We start from the raw sequence: 15,465 nt of genomic DNA on the forward strand, positions 1-15,465 counted from the left end.
AGAAGCTAGCAAGGAAGAGTGATACAGATGCAAACTGGCTGTTGAAAAGTTTGAGCAGAAAGGTGTTGACACATTGGACTGAAAAGCAGATTATTTTATTTGAATGAAAAGTCTTAATGAAATTCAGTGAATCAGTGACATAATGTGTGGTTGGGAGATGTCAAGCTGAGAGTCAATTGAGATGTCTAGAGACTATGACCGAGACCCAGCAAAGTCATAAACAGAGGCTGCATTCGTATGTTCACCACTGTTAGTTTTGAATCTGAACTAGAAGTGTAAAGAATTGCCTTTCTTCTGTATCTTTCATCACAAATTCTTCCCATCATTCCAAGTATTCCCTGCAAAGGAAGGGAAAAGTAGGTATCTGATAACATTCTGGTTGTGGGAGGTAGCAACTTCAGGTTGAGCTTCACTGAGAGCATAGAAAGGAACAAAGTATTTGTGGTGCTTTCTCTTAAGCTGGGCTTCAGTACTGTTAAAAGTGTTTGTTACTGCCTGTCCCCTGCACGGAGTATGAAATCTCTGAAAGGGTGGGGCATACCTGACTACAAGTTGTCAAACAAAGCACCTTGCCAGAGTCCATTTCAACACATGTGGAAGCACATAACAAAGCCTTTTAAGTCAACTGTTTATATATGGACATGAAAAGCTGCACTGCAAACTAAGTGGCAAGTCCTGTGTATGCCCAAAAAAGGGCAAGAAAATGACTATGTAACATATAATCAAGAAATGGTGTACGCTTCTGTTTTCTGAAAACAAAATCAGACTGAAACACATTCATTTGCAAAGGAACAGTCCCACACTTTTCGTATGGTTTTTATATCTGCAAAATCATTTTAAAAAATTAAAATATTACCTCATTAAAAGAAGAAAGGTTAAGTTTTTTGGCAATGAACTTCTTTAGATGCAAGACTGTTGCTTGTGCTGAGCAACGAATCCATTTTCGTTTCAATCCACGCAATTTGCTGCTATTGCATTCCAAGCAGATGCTTACCTTTAGGTAAAGGCAAACAGTCAGGGTTGGCTGGAACAATTTGCTGCAGTCCTCATTATGTATTCCATATGTAGTTTTTATTAGTACAACAAAGTGAAAAAGTAGAGTGCCAGTATTCCTTAAACTGAAATGCCTGTAGTCCTATTAAAACATCTTGTCAGTTTAGTGATAAACACTTCTGCAACCAAAATGGATCTAAACAAAAAAGTCCAAGAAAGAATTTCTGATGTTGGAACAAGGCTGCTCCAGTCCAAACTCACAGGCTGTCAACAGCTCAAGAGGAATTTATGTCAAAAGCTAGAGCAAGATAAACAGTAAGAACACCTTTGCCAATTTTTAATGATTGCTTCTAATCTAACTTCTTGCTTTTAATGCAACTGCTAAATCCAGTGTAAAACAGAATTTTGACACATTGTTTAAAAGAGAATGTAAATTTTAAAAAGAATGGATACAAATGACATAACAAATTTTTAAAATTCTAAAGATTATCCCCCAAAAGGTCTCTCTAATTTCTATGCTTCAATTCTCACTGCTTCGCTCATCCAACTATTCATTACTTAGACTAAGCTCTTTGTGATGATTTACTTTATGCACTAAGAGGATCTAGTATCAGGTACAATCCCTTTGAAAGTTCCCTTACATTATAATTGAAAATAAAATTAATCCAAGTTTAATTTACTCTGGACACACATAACAGGAAAACATAAAAGGGATGGCTTATTTATCCTAAAAGGAGATTTCACTGTCAAACAAGCTTTGTGTTTAAAACTTCATGGTGAACTTCCTGGCTTTCTATTATTTTTAAGGCACAGAGCTAACACTGTTTTAGTATTAGAGGTTCAAAACAAAATAAATAATAAGTTGTAAAAATGTAAAAGGTTTTATTCATAATTATTGATAGGCATTCAGCTCGATGTATCACAATAACACTGGGATACACTCCTTCAGAAGGGAGGTCAGATAACCTGAATTTGTTTAGAAAGCAAATGCATACTTTGGAAACTCATAAACAAAGAGTCAGAACTATCAAATCTTAACACAAATGTCTTTAACATATTCTCCATTCCTGACAAAACACAAAGACTAAACTCATGCTTATACAAAAGCACTGTGCAACACTGCATCTTGTTTGTGCCAGAGGACAGAAAAAGTAACTTGAAACAGTTATTTTTCTTCTCTGTTAGCTTACCAAAGCACTAAAGCTGAAATACAAGATAAAACTAAAACATGCCGTAGGAGCTCACCTGTTCGTCACTTCGGTGGTAGTCATTATCTTCTTCCTGTTTTTCCTCTGAAGTTTCTTTGTTTGAATTTTCATCTGTTTTAGTTTCACCTTAGATAAGAAACCACACATATGGGTTAACACTCAGCACCAGCTTGTAATGCTAATATGATTAAAATGACAGAGTTCAGGACTGCAATACAAAATAAACTTTGCTTTTCCCAAATTGTGCTTAGGCAACGCTAGCTGACAACAGCCCCACACATGAAAGACAGGAATACACACGGAGCACAACCTACAGTTCAACTGCTAGCAGCCCAGAAGCTGGGTAATTTCACGTAAGATCTCCTTTGCCAAGAGTAATACGCTATGATCAGCTAAAAAGAAAGATTCCGTGCACAAATAAGGGACAAAGCAACAATCCTACACTCACTGTATTGTACAGTGTTATAAAACAACTGTGATCGTAATAAACCAACCACGCACATACCTCCAACAGGTTTGTTCATCAATTTACTAGCTGTTACCCGCCCAAGACAGAATAAATAAAGGACCATTTACCATTTCGATGGGAATCTAGGTGCTGTTTTGTAGAACAGGTCTCCCCTTTGACGTCCCCTGGAACTTCCATGCCCAGTTTGTGATAAAACTCCCTTTGCTTTTTCATTTCCGCTGTTTAAAATTGTAAATATTAATCCCTGTAATAAAGTTCTAATGCAATATTTAAGAAGTTATTCCAAATCCCTTCCCTCTTAAGTGAAACAGGCTTGCCAACAAGTAGTGGTTACTGTCAGTATTTACTACTCTTCTATTTCTGCTACGGTATCAAGTCATGCCTCATCTTACTTTTCAGAGTTAGAGTACTACAAAATCATCCGTATAGCTGCTATTATAGCATTCCTACTAGAATGAGATAGTATTTAAAACACTATATCTTATTTTGAATCCCTCCCACAATATTTCAGTCAAACCATAGTTTTTAAATTTTTATTTATAGATCTGATTTTTCAATATGCTAGAAATATTTTTTAAATAATCTATTTAATCTTACTGATGTTTGAGAATGTTCTGGTTTTGCAGCTTAAATGGTTTTAAATACTCTATTTAAATGAAAATTGCAACTTATGTTAAGACAAAAAATTACTAAGCAGTTACTATAAAGTACTTCTTTAGTTGAACAGATGCAGTCTCAAAGAGGATTATGAAAACACAAATGAAAGTTACCTGCTAAGGAAGGGTTCACACAGTAGCAGAAACTTCACTGAAACTAAAAGCTGTTCTGCATTACATTCTATCTCTCAGAACTCTAGAAAGCTGGCACAACAGGTTTAAGTACAGAGTTTAACAAGAACAAATCAGAGTTGCACTGTGCCAACAATCAAAAGCTGAACTACTATTCTGCTTTACGTAATACTCCTTGAAGAAATATCCCATCTTTCCTCCCACCACCGCCACCCCAAATTGCTGCTAGTACAGGTATGAAATTAAACTAATCACTATAAATGACATAAATGAAGGAACATAGTTTTCCATTGTATTTTTCTTCAGTTCCCCCCTCCCATTTTCATCATCTGAAACTTTCTTTTTCTGAAGTATTAAAGAAGTATGTGCAAAATGACCTCTAAAAAGGGTCATACCACAACCTACCTTCTTGGAGGCCTGGCACAAGTTTGTAAACAATATCTTGCATTGTTCTGTCATGACTAGCAAAAAAAAAGCAAAATCAAAAGTTTAAGTCAGCCATCTTGAGTCAAAACATTTATCTTTAAAAAGTTCCCATACTAAATCGATGTAAAAATCTCTAAATTCACCTAAGAAGAATTTCAATTCTCAAATCAGTATGTATATCAAACAAGAGAGGACAGTAAGATGAAACAAGCTAAGACAGAAACCCAATGGAAATTTGAGGAAGAATAGTCTTGGACATGTGGAGGATGATGCCCCGTGGAACACAGCCTCCTGCATGAAGCCAAGAATGTCACCACGTCGTGGTTTAACCCCAGCCAGCAACTAAGCATCACGCAGTCGCTCAATCACTCTTCCCCGGCTCCCAGTGGGATGGGGAAGGAGAATCGAAAAAAAAGTTAAAACTCGTGGGTTGAGGTAAGAACAATTTAATAGCTAAAGTAAAATAAAATACAATACTAACAACAACAATAAATAATAATAATAGTAATGAAAAGGACTATAACAAACAAAAGAATAAAACCCAAGAAAAGACAAGTGATGCAAAATGCAATTGCTCACCACCTGCTGACCAATGGCCAAGCAGGGATCCTTGAGCAGTGATTGGCCCCTCTTGGCCAACTGCCCCCAGTCAATATACTGAGTATGACGTGATATTCTATGGTATGGAACATCCCCTTGGCTAGTTTGGGTCCGCCGTCCCGGCTGTGGTCCCCCACCGCTTTGGGTCCGCTGTCCTGGCTGTGCTCCCTCCCAGCTTCTTGTACACCTGCTTGCTGGCAGAGCATAGGAAACTGGAAAATCCTTAACTTTCAGTAAGCACTACTCAGCAACAACTAAAACATCAGTGTGTTATCAACATTATTCTCACACTAAATGCAAAACACACTGTATTAGCTACTAAGCAGAAAATTAACTGTATCCCAGCCAAAACCAGGACACATTAATAATCTCAAAATTCTTTGACAATTTTGAGGTAAACTCATTTTTATTGCAAAACAATCAAGGATAGTCTGTTTCTGTTACTTAGTTATCTTTATTAGGCTTCTTCAAAAACACAAGAAAACAGTTCACAAAAAAAGACCACAACAATAAAAGCCAACATTCTGACTGCGAGCAACATTATGTAGCTCAGAAGCCTGTACAGGTAGTGTGGCTCAAATAAAAGAAAGGTAATCATCCCACTGGTACTGGAGCAGCAGGACCATTTAAGATTCTAAATTTTAATTCCCAGCTGGCCTAGACAAAATTCTGGTTTAGTTTAAAATAAATCACTGTCTGAAAGAAAAGAAATATTACTCTAAATTCCAACTGATAAAATCAGAAACATTTCAATTGTCTGTCTTGGCTGTTGCAAAGTCATTACCTCAATAGAGCTTGCAATAAAAAAATCCTGAATCTGACTTAAATAGGAGAAAAAGCTTACAAGAGTAGTCTCAGGCTTCTCATCACCTGACATGAGCACTTCACAGCAGTGGAGACCAGTGAACAAGTACAGAAATGGTGGCAAATCAAGAGATTGTACAATTGACCATTAGAATCTTTTAAGTAGCACTACAAGAATAATCAAAATATCATTAATTCTAAATTCATGTCATTTCAACCAGTAGCAATCCCATTTGCTCAGGATGGGATTTTCAAGTGTCACATATGGATTGCAGGAACATCAACATCTCCAAAAAATATTTCAACGTAAACCAGTAAATCAGCCATTACTATTAGATCGGAGGAGAGAATTTAACAGCATTCAGAAATGTGAAATAGGAGACACATTTGGTTTACCTGTTTTGCAGACAGAGCAAGATGAATAGGATGCAAATCTACATTTTAAGATGTATTGTGAAACTCCTGACAGCCAATTCTTTATTTTAAAAAAAAAATATATATATACATATATATCCAAAAGTAGCTGGGCAAAGGCTGTTTCAGTCTTGAAGGGGCAGTATTTTATAACTAGTTCAGGCAAAATACCTTTGAAGTGTATTCAGTGCCCAAAACCAAATAGCAAATTCCTTTTAGCTGTTCTCAATTTGATGCTGTTTCCCGGCCCCTTCTGGCACAGAAAACAAGCTTCTGAACCAAGGTACTAATGTAGTACTCATGTAGCTTTACAGAAGACAAACATACTGTCTTAAGCATCATTTATTTGTTCTTGCCTATTGGCATCCACTTGTCCCTTCAAAGCACAAACTCATACAGGGTATTAACATTGTATCACATAACACATTATCCGTGTACACTATTATTCTTCAAATGCAGAGATGGCATAACTAGTTTCAGGCTCCTGAATCGGTATCAGCTTGAGCAATGTATGTGTGTATAGAACATCGACAGTCTTCTGTAGAAGTGAAGAGAAATCGGACTCATTGCTTCAGAAGTTGTTACAGAACTGAGAAAGGCACGTTGAAAACAGCCTCAAACAAAAGCAAAGTCTTTATAAAAAGGTAGGCAAAAGACTACTTGATATGCAACAGCTAATGCAAACACTGTCACAATGGATTTTCACCAGCAAAAGTTACTACAGTTTGGTAAAATGAAAGGACAGCACTGAAGGAAAAGAAAGGGAATGTCTTTTGTGAAAATAAAATAAAAGAATTAGTAAAAAAGAGGAAACTGATGAACAATAGCACATTCGTGTTAGGTCAGAAAGTGAGAGTGCTCTGTGTAGGGATCAAAATACAACAAAGGGCAAGATTGTCCCATTCCAGAGATTAAAGCCACTGGTCTAATACTTTTGCTGCCATATTCTTCTCTCTTCCTATGAACTAAACAGACCTTTGAAAGATAAACTGAACAATGAAGCTGACAATTATTTCTCTCATTACTCTGTCAGACATTGAAAAGCACTGTTCAATTGAGACTAATTATTTTGAGGATTTTGTAAAAGTATAGTTTCTACAAATGTTTCATTTATGTAACTTTTATGACCCAAGCATATAAAATGAGGGATGACTAAATCCCATTAAAACTCACACAGAAATTAAACAGTATAGTGCATACTTTGCTTTCTTTTAAGTCTGGACGAAGCTAATAGATGTCAAGGGAGTTGCAAATTCATAGCAAAGTTTGATCCTGTATCTCTTCAATCACCTTCAAACTTCTTTTTAAATGTTTAACATGCTCATAAGCAAGTTAGAAAATTTAGGAAGACGCTGTGCTGTATTAAAGAGGCTGAAACAGTGTACAGTGAAGCTAGTTGTGCTTCTGCTTTCATACTTACCCAATATACTGTAATGGGTGGCTCTGATGTATAACAATTCTACAGGTTGGACAGGTGTTGTTTTCCTCCAAATATTTCACTAGGCAGCTTCTACAGACTGATAACAAGGACATTCATAATCAAAAAAGAAATAAAAGAAGCATAATGAAAAAAAATTGGTTTTATACAGTCACAGAAATGCACCTTACTGAAAGTTACACAAAGTTCATTTTTTACATCATGTAAGCACTATGTCTAATCATGCGGAATACAGTTTCCATTACCTTTCGTTAATGCTCTTGATACAGGGAAGTGATGCACTATAATTAAGGCACCTGTACCTAGCCAGAGCCTTCTTAATAAAGCATACAACGCACAATCCCACTCTGGAATTTACCAGAACAGCAATTTCTAGCAGGTCAACATCATATTGCTTGCACAGATGGTATTACAGGAACTGTAAGCTATTAAGATACTAAGCCTATTTGCTTTAAGCATGGCCACATACAGAAGTGAACTGTACGGTGTCAATGAACCCAACATAAAAAAATTATTACAAAGTTGGATACTTTTTAAAAGAGCAGAAAACTTTCAAAAAGTGGATATGTGGGTGCTATTTTAATTCTAACTTCCACAGAGCATGCTACAGGTAAACTTCCACCAGAAAAAAAATTATATGGGCACAGCCGTTCAATACTTGTAAAATATCCTGGTAAAAGCTGCTAAAGCAGTCATTCATTACAAAGCTGCATGCTTTTGGAACTGTTTCCATATGCATACACACCAGCATTTGTACCTCATTCAAAGTAAACTATTTACGCTTCCTCTCACCTCCAGACACAGTACTCATAATATACACTACTACATATCCTGAATCACTTGAAGTTACAACAAACACCTCTTAATACCAAAAAAATTGTGCAGCAGCAAATGAAGCATAGTTAAGTATGCATTCTGCATCGCCTGTACACACTTAGGATGAACAGTACTGTTGCTGGTAGAGGTTACACCAAGCCTCATAGCTTTGCACACTACACACAGATCTTGCATAGCAGTCTGTTCCACTGAAGCATCGCAGCAGTAGATCCATTTGCAAAAGTGAAACCAAACACCGTTCTTACCAAGTTAATGAAAGCAGAACTTGACAGCGGAAGCACGGACAGGTATCCTAGGGAGAGTATAGAGACGTTGCCCAGTTGTGTACGGATAAGGTCAGAAAGGTCAAGGCACACCTGGAGCTGAACTTGGGAAGGGATGCAAAGAATAGTAAGAAGGGCATCTATAACTACATCAGCCAGAAAAGGAAGGTCAAAGAATGTGTACCTCCCTGACAAACACAACTGGCAAACGAGTAACAAGAGACGAGGAGAAGACTGAGCTACTCAACAATTTTTTTGCCTCTTCACTGGCAATCTCTCTTCTCACACCTTGTGAGTGGATGGACTGCAGGCAGGGACTCGGGGAGCAAAGTCCTTCCCAATGTAAGAGAAGATCAGGTTCATGACCACCTGAGGAACCTGAACATACCTAAGTCTATGGGACCTGATGAGATGTATCCCAGAGTCCTGAGGGAATTGTATGATGTAGTTGCCAAGCGACTCTCCACAATAGTCATGGCAATCAGGTGAAGTCCTCTGTGACTGGAAGAAGGGAAACATCACATCCATTTTTTAGAAGGGTAGAAAGGAGGACCCTGGGAACTACTGACCTGTCAGCCTCACCTCTGTGCCTGGGAAGATCACAGAATCTCCTAGAAGCTATTGCTAAGGCACACAGAGGACAGGAAGGTCGTTCAAAACAGCTGGTATGGATTCACCAAGGGCAAGTCTTGCCTCACCAACCTAGAGGCCTTCTATAATGGAGTGACTGCATCAGTGGACAAGGGAAGAGCTATGGATGTCATCTATCTGGACTTCTGTAAGGCCTTTGACAGGTTCCCCCACAAAATCCTTCTCTCTAAATTGGAGAGGTATGGATTTGATGGGTGGACTATTTGGTGGATAAAGAATTAGCTGGATGGTCGCAGACAGAGAGTAGTGGTCAACAGTTCAATGTCCAGATGGAGACCAGTGATGACTGGTGTCCCTCAGGGGTCCATGTTGGGACCAGTACAGTTTAATACCTTCATCAATCACATAGACAGTGGGATCGAGTGCAGCCTTAGCAAGTCTGCAGGTGACACCAAGCTGAGTGGTGCGGCTGACATGCCCGAGGGACAAGCTGCCTTTCAGAGAGACCTGGACAAGCTTGAGAAGCAGGCCCATGTGAACCTCATGAGGTTCAACAAGGCCAAGTGCAAGGTCCTGCACATGGTTTGGGGCAACCCTCGGTACTCATACAGGCTGGGGGATAAAGGGATTAAGAGCAGCCCTGAGGAGAAGGACTTGAGGGTACTGGTGGATGAGAAGCTGGACATGAGCCAGCAATGTGTGCTCACAGCCCAGAAAATAAGCCGTAATCTGGGCTTCACAAAAAGCATGGCCAGCAGGTTGAGGGAGGTGATTCTGCTCCTCTACTCCACTCTCATGAGACCCCACCTGGAGTACTGCATCTAACTCTGGAGTCCTCGGTACAAGAAAGACATGGACCTGTTGGAGAAGGTCCAGAGGAGGGCCACAAAAATGATCCGAGGGCTGGAGCACCTCTCCTATGAGGACATGCTTAGAGAGTTAGGGTTGTTCAGCCTGGAGAAGAGAAGGCTCTGGGGGCACCTTATGGTGGCCTTTCAATATTTAAAGAGGGCTTATGAGAAAGATGGGGACAGACTTTTTAGTAGGGCCTGTTACGATAGGACAAGGGGTAATGGTTTTAAACTAAAAGAAGAGAGATTCCATCTAGATATAAGGAGGTAATTTCTTACGATGCAGGTGGTGAAACACCGGAATAGGTTGCCCAGAGAGGTGGTAGATGCCATATCCCTGAAAACATTCCAGTTCAGGTTGCACAGGGCTCTGACCAACCTGATCTAATTGAAGATGTCCCTGCAGAAGGGTTGGACTAGGTCACCTTTAAAGGTTCCTTCCAACCTAAACCATTCTATGATACCTTCTAAAACAACATTCCATTTCAGTATATCTTCCAGTTTGGACTAGGTATACACTAACTCCTCGTACACTGAACTCATCACAAGTCAGCACACGTTGTGGCACGTTTATTAGTCTATGCACAGCACCGAAATAAATGCAACTAGATAGCTTACGGAGGGTGCTGCAGTCTTCTAGATCAGTTCTTTTTTTATGGGGTCAAGTTGTGATTAATAAACTCCTCTGAAACTGGTCCTAGGATTATGGGACAGCCAATATGAGAATCATTCTAGGGTCTAAAACAATAGTATTACTAGGGTTTTTCCACTACCTGGGATTTCCAAAGTCTCCAAACTCTGTTCACCCAGATACTTGGGCAGTGATTGTAGACCTGAACTGAGCTGTATATTTTCTGGTTACTTTTACAGTACACTTAAACAGAGCAAAGAACTTTCATTTGAAAAGGAACAGGCAAGGTTAATCCTCACTTACTTTTTTTTTTGTTTCATTCGTCTTGACTTTTTTCATTTCTATATCTAGTTTAAGAAATACAGTTGGTCTTTCACGATCCTCATGAACCCACAAAACAACACCTTTCATAACATATGACGCTCTCCCTTTCATAACATACAAGGACAACTTTCACATGTAAATACTAATGAAACTCAAATTACAAATGTAAAATTTTAACAAGACGTGTATATATCTGCTAACCTAGAATTCTAATCAAGAAACATACGTAAACTTGAAAAGACTTAACATGTAGTTACTATTTATGAAGTTTTTATCTACTGACTTATAGGCCTGCCTGTCATGAACAAACTAAAGATAGAGAAAGAAGTACAAAAGACAGCAAAAAAAAAGCTTGTTTTCCCTTGAATTGTGTCTTACAAAGGAAGCTGGTCCTGCCTCTCCAAAGGACTGGCCATGGTCCTCCAAATGACTCTCACCAAAGGACTCAAGAACTACATTTACTACTGAAGTGAAGAGTCTCTGAATGTCTGAAGGACAGGAAGTTAGAGAAAAATGAAAAACATAAGAAAACTGTGCAGTTCTGAGTAGAAACAGAAACAAAATTTCAAGGTGGTAAAATTCAGCAGAGAATTCACTATCTCAACAGACAGGGCACTTTCATGATAGATTTTGCAAGGATGCTTTCCCCAGAACATGTATTATTAGCGTTAACATACACAATACAAATGATGCCAACATGTATAAAGTTTTTTAAAAAAGACAGGGCTGTGTGTCTCTTCTCAGAAAACTGTAATTCTACAGCACACACACTGAAGTAGAATTCTGAAAACATAAACAGCCAAAATAAGAGAGGGACAGTCCACAAGGGGGGTGAGGGGGGAGCAAAAGCTGACAAGGAGCATTGCCTGGCTTTTGAAGCAAGCACTGTAGCACTGCGGATTAATCTAAACATTTCCTCCATAAACAAATGCAAGGAATTGTGTAGATGTCAGCTGATGGGTTTTTGTGGGGGTTTTTTTGCCTTTTTTTTTTTTTTAAAGAACAATGAAAAATGACCCTATAGCTCTATGTCAGCCATATTAACTTGTTATAATAATGATTTTGCATATAATCTTGTTAATAGCAGCAGTAAAGAATTTGCGGCAAATCTAAGTAGAAGTCTAGCTTAAATATCTCTACACTCCAAAAGGATCACTGTGGAAATTAAAACATGAAACATGCAGAAGGGACATGAGAATAACTGAAATGACACAGAAGTGTGACAAGAACAACAAACTCATTAAAGCTGATGAACAGAAGTTCTAAATTAAACACAATGGAAAACATTATTTCTTGACTAATCATGAGCATTGTATTTCCCCTTTGTAAGACATTTTAGGTGAAGAGTAAGTCCACTGAAACACTCATTTTGTGGACGTGAAGCCACTACCACAAAATAATTCCCTTCCAAGAAAGTTTAGGACTATGAGTCATTAAGCTATTCAAACAACATACTAGCTTTATCAGAATAAGAGGAAACTACTGTGACAGAAGCATTTTAAAACATGGGAAGTTTGAAGGTGCATGGCAACTACTATTTAATAGATTAAGGAAGGTGCATATAAACAAAACAAATTATATTCTAAGCTCTGAACAGATAAAACTGGAGAAATGGAAGCTCCTGGTTTACAAGGATGCATTGGTAAATTACAAGGATTCTGAAGGCACAGCTAGAAAATATAATTTTGGTAAAACCCTGTCATGTAAAGCCATCAATGTGGCTGCTACAGAGGATATTTAAAGTCTCTACGGCAGGCCTTCTGGACTGAAGGTTAATTCCTCAGCTGATACCTACCTTGGCAAAGGAAACTGAGGATCAGAACAGATTCAAGACAGAGAATAGTTTTGGAGTTACCACTTAAGACTATAAGGACGCTTCTGCTCAGAAGGAATCTTTCTGGATCTTTAGTTGGAACTGTGCTAACATCCAAAGTTTCCATCAGAATACTGCAAACCCTAGCACTCCTATATCCCACAACGTCAACAACAAAGATGCTGGGACAGACCTACACCTTCAATTTTCTTGAAGCCTAAGGCTTTGCAAGGTACTAGGATATACTTCATTGAGGTGAAACTAGAAATTCACAAAGTAACACAATGACAAACAAGTACCACATCACAACATTTTGGAACAAAAGCTTATTTCTAGGGTACAAGAAATACACTTATGCTTTATTGATAAACTATCACTGCTTTCTGCACAGGAACAGGAGAGCAAGAGACATTTGGAAGGTTCCAGGTGGAGAACATATGCTAATGTCAGCTATCACAGAAGAGAGAACTAGGCATTCCACATTCCTTTAAGCAGGAAGACAGACTGCATTCTTTAATGCATACGTTAACATCAGTTGTATATGGCTTCAAGTTCGTGCAGTACAGCTTTAATGCTGTCTTCATTTGTTTTGCTAAAAAAGTGAATCATCTGTTAAAAAAAGCAGTGTCTAGTGAAGTATGCATTATTTTGGCTGATGCACAATAACTTTTTTTAATTTCAACTAAAAACCACTAAAACATGTTGCACATCGAGTTAAAAAAAAAAAAACAAAACCAATTTCTTTAACTTAATTATACTTCTACTTACAAGTATGTAAGCATTCTGTTACAGTAGTAGCATCAATCAGGTATCCATTGCACAGACGACAGGTTATATGGGCATTAATGTCCCAAAGCTTAATCTTTCTTGTTAGCATCTTTGGTGTCTGCAGAAAAGACATATCATAAAGTAACACAGCTGTAGTGATCAGATAAAAGTCATTTGGGAATTTACTATTAACTAGAATTAACCCCAAAGACATGTTTATACAGCTTTAAGCTCTCATATACTGTATAGGCGTGTGCACATAAAACATGCACAATGATAGCACTAACTTTTAAAGGACTTCACAGAAGTGAAACAATATAAAACCCACACTATTTTGCAAGTCAAAATTTTAATAGCATAGAAAATGGTCTTTCCAGCATGCTATTAATAAGTTCCTTTACCAACCAAGGGACTTGGATTTAAGGTGAAACCTTAAATGATCTTAATCATCACATTCAGACCAGTAATGGGGAAAAATTCACAAAAATTTGGAGAAAAAAAATCCTCAAAGCAATTTGAGAATTGAAAACATTTTGCTAATTGAAAAGTCAAAATAACTAGGTCTGATTTGGCATAGTAGACGTAACCATACTTTTTAAGTGTATGCCTTGTGATAGTATGGTTAAAGCACAATTTTGAAGCTGTGTCTCAATAATGCAGCTGAAAAGTAAACTTTCTGAAATCCCATTTTATTTAAACTCAAGTTAATTAAAGAACACATTACAAAGTGAAGTAGTCTCATTGGCAGAGCTGCAGTTTGTTGTACTAAGAAACTTCAACTTGGAAGTTTTTCTCTCTTCAGAGCAAGGGATGGCATAACGACCATTAAAAGAAACAAAAATCAGAAAGTAAAAATGAAACAGCTCATTTAACTTTTTTTGCAGCAACCCCAATTGCTTGTGGAGAAAACACCACAAAAAGCCCATCCCTTAACAAACTGTTATCTTTTAAAAACAGCTATATTTTATTTTTTGAAATATATTTAGAAGAAAATTGTACTGTTATCATAAATTCACAGCATTTGAGTTAATTAGCAGAGCAGGCTAAACTGGCTTACAAGCTATTACATCTGGCTCCCGCACTGCAGAAGTCACCAAATTACTGTTTTCCATTAAAGTGACTTTACTGCCCTTGGCTCACAAATACTAGTTTTCATCTAGCTTAGTTTGGAATATATTTTCAGAATTTGAATGGTGACATGTTCCCCAAATTTCACATAGAAATATCGTTAACAAGGCTGTCTGATCTTTAATTTAATTTGTCATATTCTTTTTCTGTGTGTAATGAAGTGGTACGGAGCAAAAAGAACTATCAAAAGGCAAACTTTTACACTAATCTGAACTACACCAGCACTGAAAAAGTCCTTTATATTCCATTATAACTTATGGAAAAGCACATCCAACACCCACTCATTAAAACCTGCATTGTCCTATACAAAAAAAGACTACGAACACTTCCAGTTCCCATGGCTAAGAAGTAAATGACAGAAAAATCAGTGAAAAGCAAAGAAATTATGTATTTTCTAGAAAAAGCCTAACAAATTTTCCCCATTACAGTAGAGAAAAGCACCGCCACTAGAAAAAAAACCTGCAACAAACAAAAAACACTTCAGATGGGGTATAATATTATGTAAACAATGAATGAAACATACGATGAAGAAGGTAAAAATACTACAAAATGGAAATAAAACCCACTGTGCCACAAAAAGAGGGCAGCAAAGATAATACACACTTCACTGACTGAAAGGGAAACAAAATCATACACTTTTTGGCAAGGAAAAATACATATCTTCTACATTATGCAGAGCAAGCCTGTCAGATCAACCTTATGAAACTTCTATACACTTTTCAAGAACGACACAAAAACCTTCTCATTAGACGTTTAAAGAACAGAAACTGGGCACCATTGAAAGAAGCAGCAGAATGGGAACAGGTTTTTCCAGGGCATCAGACAGCTCAGTTTCAAAACAAGACAAAAACTACAGGAGGAAACTGCCTTGCAGCTGCCAGAACAAGAGAATGATCTCTTCTCTGCATGTGCAGAGGCCCAGACGTGGTAGCTGCCACACAGCTTGGTCTCCAGTCAGCAGTGCAACTGTTACGGTCTGTAGGCACGCTGTCAGTGCCACGCTCCGCTTTAGCCTGCATCTTCTTGTGCAAGTGAGACCCGTGTCCTCTCGCCTCAAGAGAAAGAAGGAAATTGGAATGCCTCTCTTGTTTTTCAAAACAATAAAGGGAAAAGGGGGGG

The 15,465-nt window shown here is 38.0% G+C and overlaps 1 protein-coding gene across 1 annotated transcript; it reads right to left on the reverse strand.

Moving 5' to 3' along the window:
* Positions 1 to 851: 851 nt before the first annotated feature.
* On the reverse strand, positions 852 to 13,332 carry PCGF3 (polycomb group ring finger 3; the record flags this gene model as incomplete). The annotated part of the gene is made up of 6 exons (XM_009703478.1): positions 13,219 to 13,332; positions 7,123 to 7,219; positions 3,864 to 3,919; positions 2,778 to 2,888; positions 2,239 to 2,327; positions 852 to 994 (listed from the first exon to the last, which is right to left on the reverse strand). Coding segments are annotated over exons 1-6 (605 nt in total), but the record flags the coding sequence as incomplete, so codon positions are not given.
* Positions 13,333 to 15,465: the final 2,133 nt, after the last annotated feature.

This window comes from Cariama cristata, unplaced genomic scaffold (assembly GCF_000690535.1).
Source record: "Cariama cristata isolate BGI_N322 unplaced genomic scaffold, ASM69053v1 scaffold17527, whole genome shotgun sequence".
NCBI lineage: Eukaryota > Metazoa > Chordata > Aves > Cariamiformes > Cariamidae > Cariama > Cariama cristata.